The 14,506-nt window shown below is 56.3% G+C and overlaps 4 protein-coding genes across 4 annotated transcripts; all 4 read left to right on the top strand.

Moving 5' to 3' along the window:
• Positions 1–1,221: 1,221 nt before the first annotated feature.
• MFIFM68171_01446 (HTH La-type RNA-binding domain-containing protein) lies at positions 1,222–4,528 on the top strand (the record flags this gene model as incomplete). Its single annotated transcript, XM_071056868.1, has 3 exons — positions 1,222–2,568; positions 2,652–3,892; positions 4,039–4,528. The coding sequence occupies 3 exons, from the start codon at positions 1,222–1,224 to the stop codon at positions 4,526–4,528; spliced, it is 3,078 nt and encodes a 1,025-aa protein (XP_070912969.1).
• Positions 4,529–6,448: 1,920 nt separating this feature from the next.
• On the top strand, positions 6,449–6,825 carry INO4 (Transcription factor; the record flags this gene model as incomplete). Its single annotated transcript, XM_071056867.1, has 2 exons — positions 6,449–6,554; positions 6,623–6,825. The coding sequence occupies 2 exons, from the start codon at positions 6,449–6,451 to the stop codon at positions 6,823–6,825; spliced, it is 309 nt and encodes a 102-aa protein (XP_070912968.1).
• Positions 6,826–6,891: 66 nt separating this feature from the next.
• On the top strand, positions 6,892–7,110 carry MFIFM68171_01444 (uncharacterized protein; the record flags this gene model as incomplete). The annotated part of the gene is made up of 1 exon (XM_071056866.1): positions 6,892–7,110. The coding sequence occupies one exon, from the start codon at positions 6,892–6,894 to the stop codon at positions 7,108–7,110; it is 219 nt and encodes a 72-aa protein (XP_070912967.1).
• Positions 7,111–8,777: 1,667 nt separating this feature from the next.
• MFIFM68171_01443 (DUF3824 domain-containing protein (Fragment)) lies at positions 8,778–10,943 on the top strand (the record flags this gene model as incomplete). Its single annotated transcript, XM_071056865.1, has 1 exon — positions 8,778–10,943. One exon carries the CDS (start codon positions 8,778–8,780, stop codon positions 10,941–10,943), a length of 2,166 nt encoding a protein of 721 aa, XP_070912966.1.
• Positions 10,944–14,506: the final 3,563 nt, after the last annotated feature.

The following is a 14,506-nucleotide window of genomic DNA, read 5'->3' as shown; positions in this document are numbered from 1 at the left end:
AGTCTGAAGGCCGAGATTGATCAGTACCTTACATCCCGAGCGGAACAATTACTGCGCTGGTGGATGGAACATATGTTATCTATTTTGATGGCAGCGAAGTTAAACTAACTCGCCAAACGTCAACAACAAGGAAGGAGGCAACATGCCAGTCCGGGCATATGCCTGACGGCTGGACGAGCCTTTTGGTCAGGTAAATTTTGAATTTTCGAGTGTCTTTTTTTTTTTTTTTTTTTTCCTCCCTCCCCCTCCTCTCCAGCAATCCGGCGGGAACAACCGATTTATATTCGCGCAAACCCCACTGTTCCCAGACCCTTTCTTTCCGGCCTGAGGAGAAGCTCTGGCGGGCGGAACAATGCTAATTGTTTAGGTACCGGGTCTCCTAACTCCACCATCTTCTCAGCAGAGCCTGAGAACCGAGAAAAATTTATTCCCACACACAAATCCAAGTTGCCTTAACCTTCCGCCCTGGTGAAGCATTTCTGCGTTTCCACCCCGGCACATTTTTTTTCTCTTCTTCTTTTCGCTACCCATCCTTTCACTCTCAACCGCCGCATTCTGCCCTCGTGCGCCTAAAGGACACTCTTTCCAGAGGTTGGTCGCTAGGGCTTTGTCTTCGGGTTGTCCGTGGACCTCGAAGGCTTCGGGCTGCTGCAGAACATTTGGTTGCCATTGCCAGTCGACAACAGCGTTGTGCCAACACCTAATCGTGCCGTTTGCCGGTCTCGCTCTTTCCCGACACTTCCGGTCCGTGTCGTTTGACGGCTTACCTATTCCGAGACGTTGATTCCGCGCTCCGTCCGTCGTCGAAACTCGGAGGAATCGGCTGCAGAGTGAACCGGGCAAAGTGCGTGCTCACCACACAAGAAGAACCTTGGCATCCCACGACGAATCGATCGGCCTTCCCCCTCGCTGGAGACAACGGCTGCTTGCTAGATCCCGATTGTTGGGTCGAATCTCACGCAATCCAGATCGAAACTCGCCTCCGTCTCTCACGCCTCGGCGCCGTCAGCGTTCCGTTTCGTGCGGGGAGGTTGTGTCGGCCTCTCCGGACATCGCCTGATTTGGGCGGGCATACTGAGAAAGTTTGGCAGCAGCCAGCGAGCTACTGCTACAAACTCTGACCGACTGGGGTTCCTGCTCGCGCGCGATCAGGCTCATTCGTCCCCCCGTTGCGCGCCGATTCTCGCCTCCATAAGGGCGACTAGGACCTCTACGACGAAGATGTCGACTACAACATTCTCTTACGCGCAAGCCGCGAGAGGCCGGGCCGTGTCCCAGCCGAGCCCGCAACAGGAATCGAGCCCTGCCCCGTCGACGGCGGGCTCTCAGACCAAAGATGAAGCCTCCACCGGCAACACATCGGTAACAGCACCCTCGGTTGCCTCAAATGGTGCCGAAACCCGGGACAAAGATCATAGCATTGAGGCGGATGCCGAAGACGGACTGCCAAGGCAGGATTCCGAGGTCGCCTCTGTTGGCGGTTCGGCCTCTTCTACAGCCTCCGCCGTGGAGCAGAGCGGCAAGACAACCCGGGAGGGAAGCGCGACGCCTGCTGATGCTCAGAGTCATGCCGAGGAGAAGGGATCTCGCTCGACCAGCCGTACTTCACGGTTCAACGACAGTGTTGACGGCAGAAAAGCCCGGAAGGGTAAGAAGGGTCGGGCTAGCGACAAGGATGCCCAGAGTGAGCAAAATCAGGATGAAGACGTTGAGAAGGCCAAAGAGGCCACGAAACCAGTCGTCCTCACCGAGGCGGTACCACCTGCTGTCAACCCCTGGATCAAGCGAATCGAAGCTCAGAAAGCGGCGGCCAAGGCAAAGGTTGCGTCCGCCTCTGATAGTTCCGCTGCCGGAAACGTATTAAAGCAAGGCACCCCACAGGGAGAAGCCGGTGCCCATAGCGCCGCACCAAACGGCGTCAATGGGGACAAGTGGTCGCAGAAGAAGCCGGCTGAGGTGTCGCGGCCCACTGATCAAGCGCCCCGTAGGAGCGTGCCCCGCGGCAGCAGGGCCAACGACAAGGATGAGAGGAGCCCAGTATCGCTACCTCTTGCCACAGATCCCTCGTCCTGGCCGGACCCTAAGTCGGCAGCCGCGCTAGAGCAACCCACTCGCAAGACACAAGAGAAGACTGACGTTGGCGAGAAGGAGGGCCAAGAAGATTCTGGCCCAACCCGCAAGAAGACCTGGGAGAAGCTGGAGATTTCGCACTCTGTTGTTTTCGAGACGCCGCTCCCCGTGCGCGGCTCAAAACCTCGCGGTGGCGCGCGAGGAGGTCGTGAAGCAGGCCCAATGCGGGGCAGCCAACCCAGTGCTGCCAATGCTACCACCGCTCCTGCCTCCAATACGGTGAACGACAAGGCTGCTGCCATGGGAGGATCCATGGTTCACAAGACCGCGACAAATCGCCCGCGGGAGGGAAGCATTCCGGCGCGCGCGGCATCTCAGACCCAGACGTCTTACCCGTCCAAGCGTGCCTCGATTGACGGGGCTTCTAGAGACCAGCGTAAGCCGTCTGTCACAGGAAATACAGACCAGGCCCGCGATACCAACTTTGACGCCTCATCTGTAAGTCCACTTGACGTCCAAACCGCGCTCCCTGGGGATGTCAGCGGCTACTTTATCACTATGTGAGACTAACATGGATGCAGTCGTCAAAGAGAGCTAGTGCCACGCGAGATATCCGGACAGAGAATGGACCGCTTGGTTCGGAGGGTGGACAGCCTTCCGCACGAACGTTCACCCAGGAGCGTACTAATAGCTTCCAGACCAAGGACGGTGGACACGGCGCCGTCAACGGGCAGCAGTATCCTACGCGCGACGGCCGCCCGGAGCGGGGTCGCGGTGGTGGATATCGTGCCCGCGGAGGCCATAATGGATCACATTCTGCGTCAGCCTCATATGGTCCAAATGGCCATTATGCCGCTCCCGGTAGCTTCTCGTCCCGCTCGAATCCCAATGCTCACAGTCCCCCTCTTTTCCCCGGCCAATTCCCCACATCCTTTGGCCACGCATCGAGAGGCAGAGGTAACAAGTGGGCTGGCTCCGGCCAGTCAACGGGACGCAGTAACCCTGGTGCGACTGGGTTCCCACCCAAGGTGACCCCGGTGAACGACTTCGGCGTTGCCCAATACCCGCCTTACATGTATTCACCCGTCTTTGACCCGTCGGTCTCTATTCTCAAGGCGCAGGTTGAATACTATTTCTCGGTCGAGAATCTTTGCAAAGACTATTATCTCCGGCAGCACATGGATGGGCAAGGGTTCGCTCATTTGTCGACCATTACGGGATTCAAGCGTATCAAAGCTATCACTGAAGACCTGGAACTGATTCGCCTCGCTTGCTCACTCTCTGACCAGATTGAGTTTGGTGTTGGCGATGACGGCATTGAACGGCTGCGGATCCGTGAGAAGTGGAATCACTTCGTCTTGCCCGTCGAAGATCGACTTGAGCCATACCGCAACGATGGCCCGGCCAGCTGGACTCCCTGTGTCAGGGCAGACGCCCCATTTGCCTCGTACCCCGGTCCCCTTGTTCCTCAGCCGGCTGGGGCCTTCCCAGGGTTTTCTGAGCAGATCTTTCAGCCGCCGTTTGTCAACGGGGCTCATTATGACCCTACCGTCAACGGCGGGGCAGTGAATGGCCATCGTTTCGGTCAGGAGACCCGGTTGTCCGCCGGTGTACCGGAGTACGCCCCCCCTGAGTCTCCCGTGACTCTGGAGAGCATGACCAACTTCTCAGACGCCCAGGTGGAGAACCTGATGATGATTCTGAGCTATGGAGAAAAGGACGGCGCAAGCTCGCCGGGCGCTGCCGGCGTGGCGGGCTATGTCTCGGAGAATCCCAATCGCGATCAAAACGGTGGCGGCTCCAACTCTGCTGAAGCGCAAAGGTAATTTTTAAATGTTCCCCATCGCCCCTCGCTCCCTTTTCCGTTTCCTCTCTCACCCATTCTCCCTCTCCCCCCCCCCCCCCCTCTCTCTCTCTCTTTTTTTTTATTTTTTTTTTCTCCATGCCGTAAAGCTGACCCGCCAATAGCACCGACGGAGAGGCGGCAAATGCGTCTGTCCATGCTCAACCACTCGGCCAGACGGATCAGTCTGGACCTGGCGTCGTCTGGGTTGATGAAGAAGCATCCAGTGGTTCTACCAAGGCACAGACAGATCGTCGGGCTTACACCGAGATCCGCAAGATCGCGCTCGAGCAGCGCCAAAGCGCTGGACCCGGCGAGACTCCGAAGGAGATGCAGAAGCTTTACGAGTTTTGGTCCCGGATGCTGCTCAAGGATTTCAATGCCAAGGTGTATCAGGAGTTCAGGACGCTCGCTCTTGAGGATGCGTCACGCGATGTCCCTCTCAGATCCGGGTTGAAGTATCTGCTCGAGTTCTACGATGCTCTCCTGCTCAAGACGGACACCCGCAAGCCGTGGCCTAGCGACCGGGCGGTGCCTGAGATCTTTACGACTCATTTCAACGAGGCTGCGGACCTGGACCGCAAGTATGGTGCCAAGGACGTCACGACAAACTGATTTGACTCGAATTCTACTACGCTTGGCCGGCGATCGATCAGACTGCGCGGGACCGGCGGGCATCACCGGCATCATCTTCATTCTAAACTCTTCAAGCTCTGGAACATCTCGGGATATCTACAATCTTTTAAGCAAACCACGAGCACATCACGGTTATTTGTCTCGTGCGTTTGTTTCATTCAGAGCGGTCTCGTTTGGTCAGTTTTCTTCATATGCAGGCGATACACTGGGACAACATCTCTGGCATTAATGCAGTGAAATGGAATTTCCCTGTTTCGGTGTGGGACATGAAGGGCGCGTCTTATCAGCAATACCACCATTCCATAGACCCTCATCGTAGGGGTCTCTCTCAAAAGACGACTCGATCTGGCGAGGGATTCTTTGAAAAGCCCACGTCTAAACGGCCAGTGAGGCAGACTGTCGCTACTTCTGCAAGTGCCAGTCAGATCGTTTTGGCCGCTGCGAAGTGCTGTCGGCCTCCTCACCGAATTGGGTTTGGGCGCATTCTCTTTTCCTTGTTTTTACTTCTCATTTTGGAGTCGGTCTACATATCCTAGGCGGGCGTTCACGAACAGCAGACAGGGGCCTGGGGAGGGTGGGTAGGGAGGAGCGACTATTTCAACGTCGATAAGGGCCCATGCATGACTTGTTTTGGGGCAGTAATTTTGTTCGGTTTTCTTGCGATTTGTCGCCAATCTTGCGTTTCATAACCTCGACGCGTTCCCTTGCAATGATCCCTGGCGTCCATTCTCGCAAGCCTGTCCCCGTTTCTTAGCCGCCAAGTCGGGCATTAGCAGGAGAGCACGACGGCTGTTGCCAAAACATTGGGCGGACATGAGTAGTGGATGACGGATGGGGTAGGGGCGCTTTCCTGGTCACGACGAGGCTTTCGCAAGTTCGTTGGCGAGAATCACGTGTTTGGTTCAGGTTGGACAAAAGATTTCCTAGCGGGGGGAGGGGGGCTTGACGCAGCAGCTAGTTACGACTGTGCATGAGCCGCTGGTGGCCACGAAAGAAGGGGCTTACTTTATGAATGATGGTGTCAAGGAAAAGTTGGGATGGGGGGGGGGTGGGCGAGGGGCCGGGGAGTTATTGACGACGACGTACTAGACTTTGACACTCTGCTCCCGTCCTTGGAACGTCGGTCCAGCGGCAATACCAGATTCTCATTCTCTCTGCGGAAAGACAAAAGCATCTTTGGCTTGTAGGGAAAGTGTATAAATAGAAACAAAAAATCAAAAGAAACGGCGTTGCTTTCCTCATGCATGGTGTGTTTTTCTAGAACTAATTAGGCGCATCACTCGAGGCTGTTGTGGCGCCCCGGACCCATCTTGAAGTAAATACAGTGGTTAAGCTAGTTTCTGATGTATGCTTTTCCGCCAAGGTATTCACAAGCGAAAATTTGTCTGGTGATAGATGATATGCCCAACCCTAATTGTGCCGGCCGGTAGCGAAGAGGGACGACAGTTGGTCGCGAGGGTGGGCCGAGGGTTCCCGAAGCGGCTGGGAACCAGTTTGGCGGGGCTAGTGTTTTGTTCCCTTGAACCTCCATGGGCCACTTATTTTATCCAGCAAACACAAAACAACAAGACGTTAACAACTGAAAGCCACGTTCCTTGTCCGCAGACACCTCGCTCCCCCTTCCCACCTTGGCATCGACATGATCGAGGTTTTCTGACAGGAAGCCCAACTCGCTTTGCTGGGCGGGTCCGCACTGTCGCTCCAACATGCATCGGATTCACAATCACATGCCGATAGCAGTCCGCGGTTTGGACGGACGTTTCAGCCGTCATCTTTTGTAGTGGCTCTGCGTACATATCCATTTGGCGCTTTCCTCTCAACAATCAGCCTCCGCCAGATCCGGGACGACGTCCCAGCCAGCAACACCACGTGGACGGACCTGCTTGTCCAGCGGACGCGATGGCAACGCCTTCCCAACAGGCGCCGCCAGGCCAGAGCCTGGACGATGGGGACAGGCCGCGCCCGCTGACTGAGGCGGAGAAGAAGGCGAACCACATCGCGTCAGGTGAGTATTAGCAGCGTTACCGGACGCCCGACTGGCCAGCTAGCATACACAGTGCTGAGACAGAGCAGAGCAGAAACGCCGGCAGGCGATCCGCGAAGGCTTTGACCGGCTCTCTGAGATCGTACCGGGCCTCAAAGGCCAAGCACGCTCCGAGGCGCTCGTGCTCAACAAGACTCTGGCCTTTGCGAGGCAGTTGATGCTGGAAAGGAAAACCCTGATTGAGGAGCTCGATGCGTTGGGCGAGCCTGTAGATCCTGAAATCAGATTGTGAGCGAGCTAGCCCTTCCCGTCCCCCCTTTCTCGCGCCTCCCAAGACAGGTTTACGATAAGGCATGTGATGAGCGACACGGCTAACTTTGATGCGGTTAGATCTCTGCAGATGCTGCCTCCTGGCTGGCTCGAGGCCGGCTCGGGAGACAACACGGCCCGGTCTACCAAGAGCGAGAGTCGCGAGGAGTCGAGTGAGATTGGCAGCTCGGACCAGGCAAGCGGCAGCGGCAACCGGAGCCAAGCTGCACGAAATGAGGCCGAGGAGGAACTTCAAGCTGCGCGGTGACCGCCGTGCCACCGCAAGCCACGACATGCCGCATTATCTACCACGGCAGATAAACAGGACGGCATTACGAGTCAGTTAGGAGAAGGAACTGGCGCCCTGGGGCGGGAGTTTCCATGTATCCGATGAGTTAGATGAGGAGCGGTTATGTTGATGGCGCTCTGAAGAGCAACTGGACTCGAATACATTGCTGGGAACTGAGTGACTGCGCAGCGAGGGCATTGCCAAGTAGGGCCTGGTACGCCCAGGGATTGTGTGAATAAAAAAAACATAGTTATCATGTCGAACGTTTCAAGGAGGCGTCTCTTCGAATCATCAGGAAGTGTCTCATTCTCTGCTCTCTGGAACCCGAACCCTAAGCTTAGAATAGTACCGACAACCGTGAGAGCCTCGGAATTCCGAGTCCAAGACCATGACATCATAGGCCGAAGGCCACAAAATCCAACGTTGGGCATCGCTGGTTTGACTAATAATCATTTTGAGGTTAGGTACACACATATGCCGGGCTCACACGCGACTATTCAGCCTTGTCTTGTGATTAGTTCTTTCGGCTGATGGGGATGCGTCACTGCGGGCTCCTGCCGCAGGGTCTTGCCCAACTGTGGCGTCGGACACGCCTCGCCCTGCGCCCAACGAGGCCCGTGTTTCTCCCACATGGGTGGGTCACGCAGATGCCCTCCCGCTTCCTGGAGGGGAGGCAACCCAGCCGAGCGGCATCGACGGCAACGACAATGCCGAGATAGGGTCCATTACTGCTCTCTAGGAAGAAGGACAGACGGGTGGAAAGAATCGCGGCCGAGGTTGACTTGTCACAGAAAAGCGCAGGCAGTTACAGTACCTCCCCTTAACAATCTGGAGGCCGGGTTGGAATTGAGGGTGGGGATGTTTTGCGTTGCTGCATGGCCCGCCAACCGCCTTGTCCGTTGAATGTACTTGAAGCGTCACCCCATTTCACGTACGGCAAGAAGCATGGGAATCTGTGATTAGCTGGGGCAGGATCTCTGACATTATACAGGGTAACTCTGTGCGCAGCCAGCCACTGGGACGAACAATTCCAAACACAAGGCCAAAACACGAGGCCCTCGGATGTCTCATGGTTCGATGGCAGCACCTCGCACCCAACCTGCCCTGGAACCGGCAGCCTTCCCGGGTTGCCATGTTTGGCCAACGAGTAGACCAGCCGCCTGCCAGACAGGCCTCCGGGTGTCTGCCTGTCTTGCGCAACTCTGGTCTCTGCCGATTCTCTCGATTCGTCTTCTGCTCCCCGAGCACAACTCGAGAGATCTTCGTTTTTACCAACGCTGCACCCACCCGCACCATACCGGGACTTGTTCGCTGGTGCTGATCCCCGGGGGATACGATCGACGCAGCTGTTTCCCTGATTCGGTCTGATTGCGCCCCGACAGAACCCCAGCAGGCGAACCCACCGCTGCTCACCCCTCCCCCTCCTTACCATTAATACCAGCCCCGCACCCAATCCTTCCATCCACCTCATCCCGCAAGGCAACCTCCCACATCTCACGTTGTTTTACCCTGCCGGCGCTGTTCTCTGTCGCTTCCTCTGACTACTCTCCGCAAAGCCACACGACCGTTGAACAGACAAGAGGCACATAGCCACTAAAATTTTGGGCGCCGTTGGCTAGCTGTGTTGATCACGCGGCCATCTGCTGATGGCTTCGTACGATCCCTACGACGCCCCGGCTCGGGAGCGCACAACACGGCGCTACTACCGGGAAGAGCGCCGCGACGATCGTGACCCTCGTGTTTTTGAGGCCCGCGAGACCCATCTTGGAGTGTCGCCGCGCGCCCTGATCCCGCGCCCGCGGGAGGACAGCGATCTCTCGGTCGAGGAAATCCGCCGCGACTTCCCCCCGCCGGGCTACTCAAACAGAGAACTCCGTCGCGCCGCCTCGGCCGATCCCCGATATTATGATGACTACGATGACCGCCGCTCGCGCCACGGCCGTGACTATGACCGCGATTACGATCGCGACTACGACCGCGACTACGACCGCCGCGCGCGGGGCAAGAAGGGCGAGATGGTCTATTATGACGAGGATCGCAAGAGAGCGCGCATGCTATCCAAGCAAGAGCAAATCATTGCCGCAGTGACGGGTGCTGCCCTTGCCATCGGCGGAAAGGAGCTGTACGACCGCCGCGAGGCCAGCCAGCATGGTACCGAGGTCCAGCGGAACCTCCTAGCCTCGGCCGCTCTGGGCGCTGCTGGTGCTTTTGCTGGCTACCAGGGCACCGAGTTCTACAACAAGCGCAAGGAGAAGGAAGAGAAGAAGGCCCGCGGCTATTACTCGGATGACGAGGAGAGCACCAAAAAGGGACACAAGAACTTCCTGGAGAGCGCGCTCGCTGCTGCTGGCCTAGGTGGCGCCGTCAAGGCGCTAACAGGGGGGAGCGGCAAAGATGACAAGTCGGACACCAGGAGCCGCCGCGGCAGCCGATCCCGCTCCCGCTCCCGTTCCCGCTCCCGCTCGACGTCTCGGTCTCGCGGCAAGGATAAGGACAAGGGCGGCGGCGCGAACAAGGTCCAGAAGGCCGCCATGGCCTCGCTCATCGCCGGCGCCACTGAGGCTTTCCGCATCTCCAAACAGCCAGGGTCATGGAAGGGTGAGAAAGCAAAGCGCATCCTTACTGCTGCTGCCGGCGCTGCCACACTCGACGCGGCCCAGAACCCGGAAAAGGCCGGCAGCAAGCTTGGTTTGGCCGAGGCCGTCGTCGGTGGCCTCCTCGGCAATCGCGTCATCCACGGCTCCAAGAAGAACATTGAGATGGACGAAAAGACCGGCCGGTCCCGGTCTCGATCCCGCGCACGCTCAAAGGACGGCGGCGGTACGAGCGGCCTCGCAGCTCTCGCAACTGCTGGTCTGGGCGCCTTTGGCGCCAAAAAACTTATGGACAGCCACGAGCGATCCAGATCCCGGCGCCGGAGCGTAGACTCGCAAGATAGCCGCGATCGTTCTCCCGACCGGCGTCGCCGCAGCCGCAGCCGAAGCGTCGTGGACTCAGCGCGCCGAAGTCTCGCTAGGGTGGGGATCGGCAACGGCCCGGATGACGACGACCGTGATCGTCGTGACCGCAGCCGCGACCGCAGCCGTGATCGGAGCCGTGATCGGCGACACGATTACAGCGATTACGAGGAGTCGGGTCGCTCGCGCCGGCACCGTGATAGCTACGACGACGACCGCTACGACAGAGACCGGGACCGGGACCGACGCTACGACGATGACCGTTCCCATCGCGGCGGCGGACGGGACCGCTCCCGGCAGCGGAGAAGGGGCTCCGTGACGTCGGATGATCTGGGCGATTCGGAGGACGACGAGAGGCGGGGCAAGAAAATAAGAGGTAAGCAAATTCTCACCACGGGTCTGGCCGCCGTGGCGACCATCCACGCGGCCCACAGTGTCTACCAGAGTATGGAGAAACGCAACCTGCGGCAAAATGCGGTGAAGGAGGGCCGCCTGAGCGAGGAGCAGGCCAAGAAGCTCAAGAAGAAGGCGCTACTGCAAGACGCCGCCGCCGTCGGCATAGCGGCGCTCAGCATCAAGAGCGCCATCTCAGAGGTCAAGGAAGCCCGCGAGATGAGCAACGAACTACGCCAGTGGAAGCTGGAGAAGGCCGAGAGGCACAGACGGCGCCTCGAGAGACAGTTGCGCGCGGCGGGCGGTGACGGCGCCGGCCAGCTCAGGAGACACAGGGCTGACAACTGGTCTTCGGCAGCTCCACCAAGGGCCGACCAGTATGACGCTGGGCCCCGTTATCTTGACGGGAACCCCTACGGTGCTATTCCTGCTCCTTCTGCCGCGTCATCCGACAGGAGGTAGCGGAGGAGCGCCCGCCCGAGCCATGCTGGACTCGTGTCTCTATGTTCTGTCACCGTCCGCCCGACCCACTCTTTCGGATTGTGTGGCACCATAGTACAGCTTTCAACGGTTGAGACACCTCATCTTTTTCTCACCATGCCCGCTTCTCCCGGTCTGTGCCACACATATACACACAAAAAATCACCCCAACCACGGACCTTGCTGTGAGCACCACCTTCGGCTCGGCCGACCAGTCTGTTCGCAACGCACTTCATTGGGCAGGATCACCAACGTATTTGGACGGCATTTGGCGCCTCGTGCGTTTGCCCCTCTCAAGGCTTCGTCTTCTTAGCAGGCCCGCAGTGCCCATCCTATGGATGGTCATCGCAGGGCAGGCCAGCCTATTCTCCCGCCACCCGCTCTGGTTCTGGTGGCTGCTGCTACTGCTACTGCTGCATGGCTCGCTTTCCCTTCTCCCGTCTACGCACACCAATCCATCCCATCGCATTTATTACTGATCTAATTAATCTTTTTGCTTGCGTGAACAGACGACCGTCGCCGCCATTAGATTCGGCCGAGAGGGGCCAGCCGGGAACCAGCAGTACGAGACGTTGACGAACAATCGCCCGGAAGAGGGAAGGGGCAGCGGCATTCTGGGCTCTCCAAAAGCGCGCATGCTTCCAGTGTACATCGGCGATCGGATCATCGGCTTGGGCATTATCAGTTCTGCGGCTCACGCTTCTCCCTCGCCGCTACGCTTACTCTGTTCTTCTCTCGAGTTTGTTTCAGCGCATTTTTGAATTTTCCTGCCGTCGTCTTGCTCTTTATATTCCTTTTCTCCCCCCCCCCCCCCCCCTTTCCCCTTCCTACACCTCTTCGTGTCTTGTCTAGTGCATGACTCCGGCGACTTCGGCAAAATAACTACGTTGGGCTATACCTTTTGTCTTCTCACTTGACAGGTTGGGCTGATTGTGGAATGTACGGGAAGATGTTGCGTGACAGGCACGGTGTTGTGGAATCAATTTCATCGCGCTGTTCTTCACGGGATCAAGCAAGGGTAGACACATACGGGGGAGGCGGCAAGATTGATGGACATGTATTTCCTTTCTGCTTTTTTGTCTCCGTTTTCCTTTTTCCTTCCATTTTGGATGAAGACTATGACCTTGATGAAAGGATGGGCTTTATGACATGATGTTATCCAAATAGCTGCAATGAATGACCTTTTTTTTTTTTTTTTTCTTGATTTCTTTCTTTCCACCCGTGATGGGCCATCGAGGCGGTTGCTCCGTATGCCTCGACGAGTGCCTCAGTTGGTTGCCTGGTTATCTTGGGTGCCGTCAATGTGGACAAGGCAGAAAGATGCACAAGTATCTAGGTAACGCAGTAAATTAGCGAGCTGAATCCGTTTCGGCACCCGTTGGTTTACTCCTGGTAAGCAAAACATAAGATTTCGTCATCAAGTTTCGTCCAAAGCCGGTGCCGTGGTTGGACCGAAAACCCGTTCTGCACCGCATTTCGTTATCCAATCCTCGCAATATAGTCCAGTCACTGTAGATTTTCATTGCCTATAATTCTAACCCTGCTGGGCATTGGGTGCGCCGGGAAACACTCCCTCATCAGAATACGATGCTTAATCCCAGACCTGCCGCTTTCCGTATGGCTTTCCTTGAAGTAGAGAAGAGCAATTAAGTATATCAACACGCCCTGGGGAACTGTCGATGATAGCCTGGGCCACGCGCCCGTCCTTACCGGCTGCCAAGTTGTATATATAGCCTCTTATCATCAATGCCACGGTCGTCTTTGACGCTGAGTGGACTGTTGTGGCTGCAATGCCGAATACGTTCCCGCATATGGCAGGCGCATTGGCTGATACTAGGCACTCTTCATTTGACCTTGAAGAGGCAATGGTCATCATCGGGGCCTAGCATTTGCTCGTCAGACAAGAGACGGCTACCGACCTCTCTTCAGGAAGGAAATCGAGGAAAATTCTCTGACGAGGTAGCTAATCTTATGGGCACATCCTGTGTGTGCAATGATGAAAGAGGTGTTATCCATCCGAGAAGCTCCTGATTGTGAAGAAGGGTCGGGTGCCTTTCTTCAACGCGCGATGTTCCACGTGGACTAATAAAAGGGATAATTGTGCCCTTAGGTACCGATTCGCTAATACGTCGTTGGATGATTGGGATGCCGAGTTGAGTAGGACCTGGGATGATAGTCTGCTGCCATAGTGGGAAGGGTTCTTGATTGAGGCTAGATGTGTGTGGTAGGATACAACTTCTTGTTAGAAGCGGAGGCTTAGAAACAAACAACAGGCGTAAAGACACAAGCGAGCTGTTAGTCGTTGACGTACAGGATGATCTTGGGCAGAACGGTTATATGACAACGAGGCAAGTGAGAATAGTTGGTGCGAGAGATGGACACGTATCTTCGCTGTTCATTGACTCCTCAGCAATTTGTCTTCCATGTGTTGTAGACCTTGGCCAATCATGATCCGACCTTTATTCGCCGTATTCATGAAACCCGCATCCGATTCAGGGTGCCTCGTATGCAGCCTTCAACGGATGCTTTCTTTAGGAACCTATGTTGCATCGCGGCAAGGCTTTAACGTCTTCGAGGCGCTCCTTTAAACAGAGGAAACCGTCAATCCAGGACAAGAACGGGGCCGCAGGCCGCGAGGTTCATCCCGGAAGAGCGGCGGCGGCGACGGCACATCGCTAGGACCATCTGAACATAAAAGAGACCTGACAACAGAACGAAGCCGTCAAGACCAAGTGCAGTGCTAAGCTCGAGATACTCATTCACTCCTATTGTGATTGTTAACTAAGATAAGCCAAGGCCAAGAATTGGCTGCACTTGTTGTTTCAAAACCGCGCATTTGGCCTGATGACATGTTTGACTTCCTCAAGTTTCAGGACGGTGGCGCTCTCAGCTCCCTAGGAGCAACTCTACGTCCCGATGGGAAGTCCAGAAGGTTGGGGGGCAGAAGGCTAAATAAAAGAACCATTGTTTTGCAAAGTAGTTGGTTGCAACATAAGGGAGCCACCAAGTTAAGCGTTTACCGGGAGGCAATAGAAGTAACAACAAAAGGGGCCAGGCGCCCAGACAGCTTAGTAATAAAACATACGTGCTCTAAGGTCCGGAAATGGGATTTCGCTGAGCCCTTTGAGCGCTCAGACAACTTATGCATGTCTGAGATAGCCAAGAGAGGTAGGTTCAGTTCCCAAATGGCTAATCAATGCCTTCCGATGTTGGCTTGGGGCAATGTGGCCATGTAGCTACAATGAAGTTTCAAGTTTTACCTTCGAGAAATTCTCCGTTCGAATCACGGTTCTGACAAGAACTTTTTGGATGACATCTCTAGTGAGGAATCTGAGGCGGATCCAGCCCCCACCACTTCCCTTGAAACAGTTTATGGGTAGTTGTGCTGCGAAGTTCACCGCGTTGTGTCGGTGGCTAAGGCACCACTTACACCTTAGCCGGGGCATCAACTTTGTAACATGATTGCCCGGCCAGTTCTGGGTTGCCTTGGTAGGGGAGCGGTAGCATTCTGATCGCTTCGGTTGGCTCTACCTACACGCATTATC

Source organism: Madurella fahalii (genome assembly GCF_045866475.1).
Source record: "Madurella fahalii IFM 68171 DNA, scaffold_1, whole genome shotgun sequence".
NCBI classification, from domain to species: domain Eukaryota; kingdom Fungi; phylum Ascomycota; class Sordariomycetes; order Sordariales; genus Madurella; species Madurella fahalii.
This window is presented reverse-complemented; position numbering and strand designations above follow the sequence as displayed.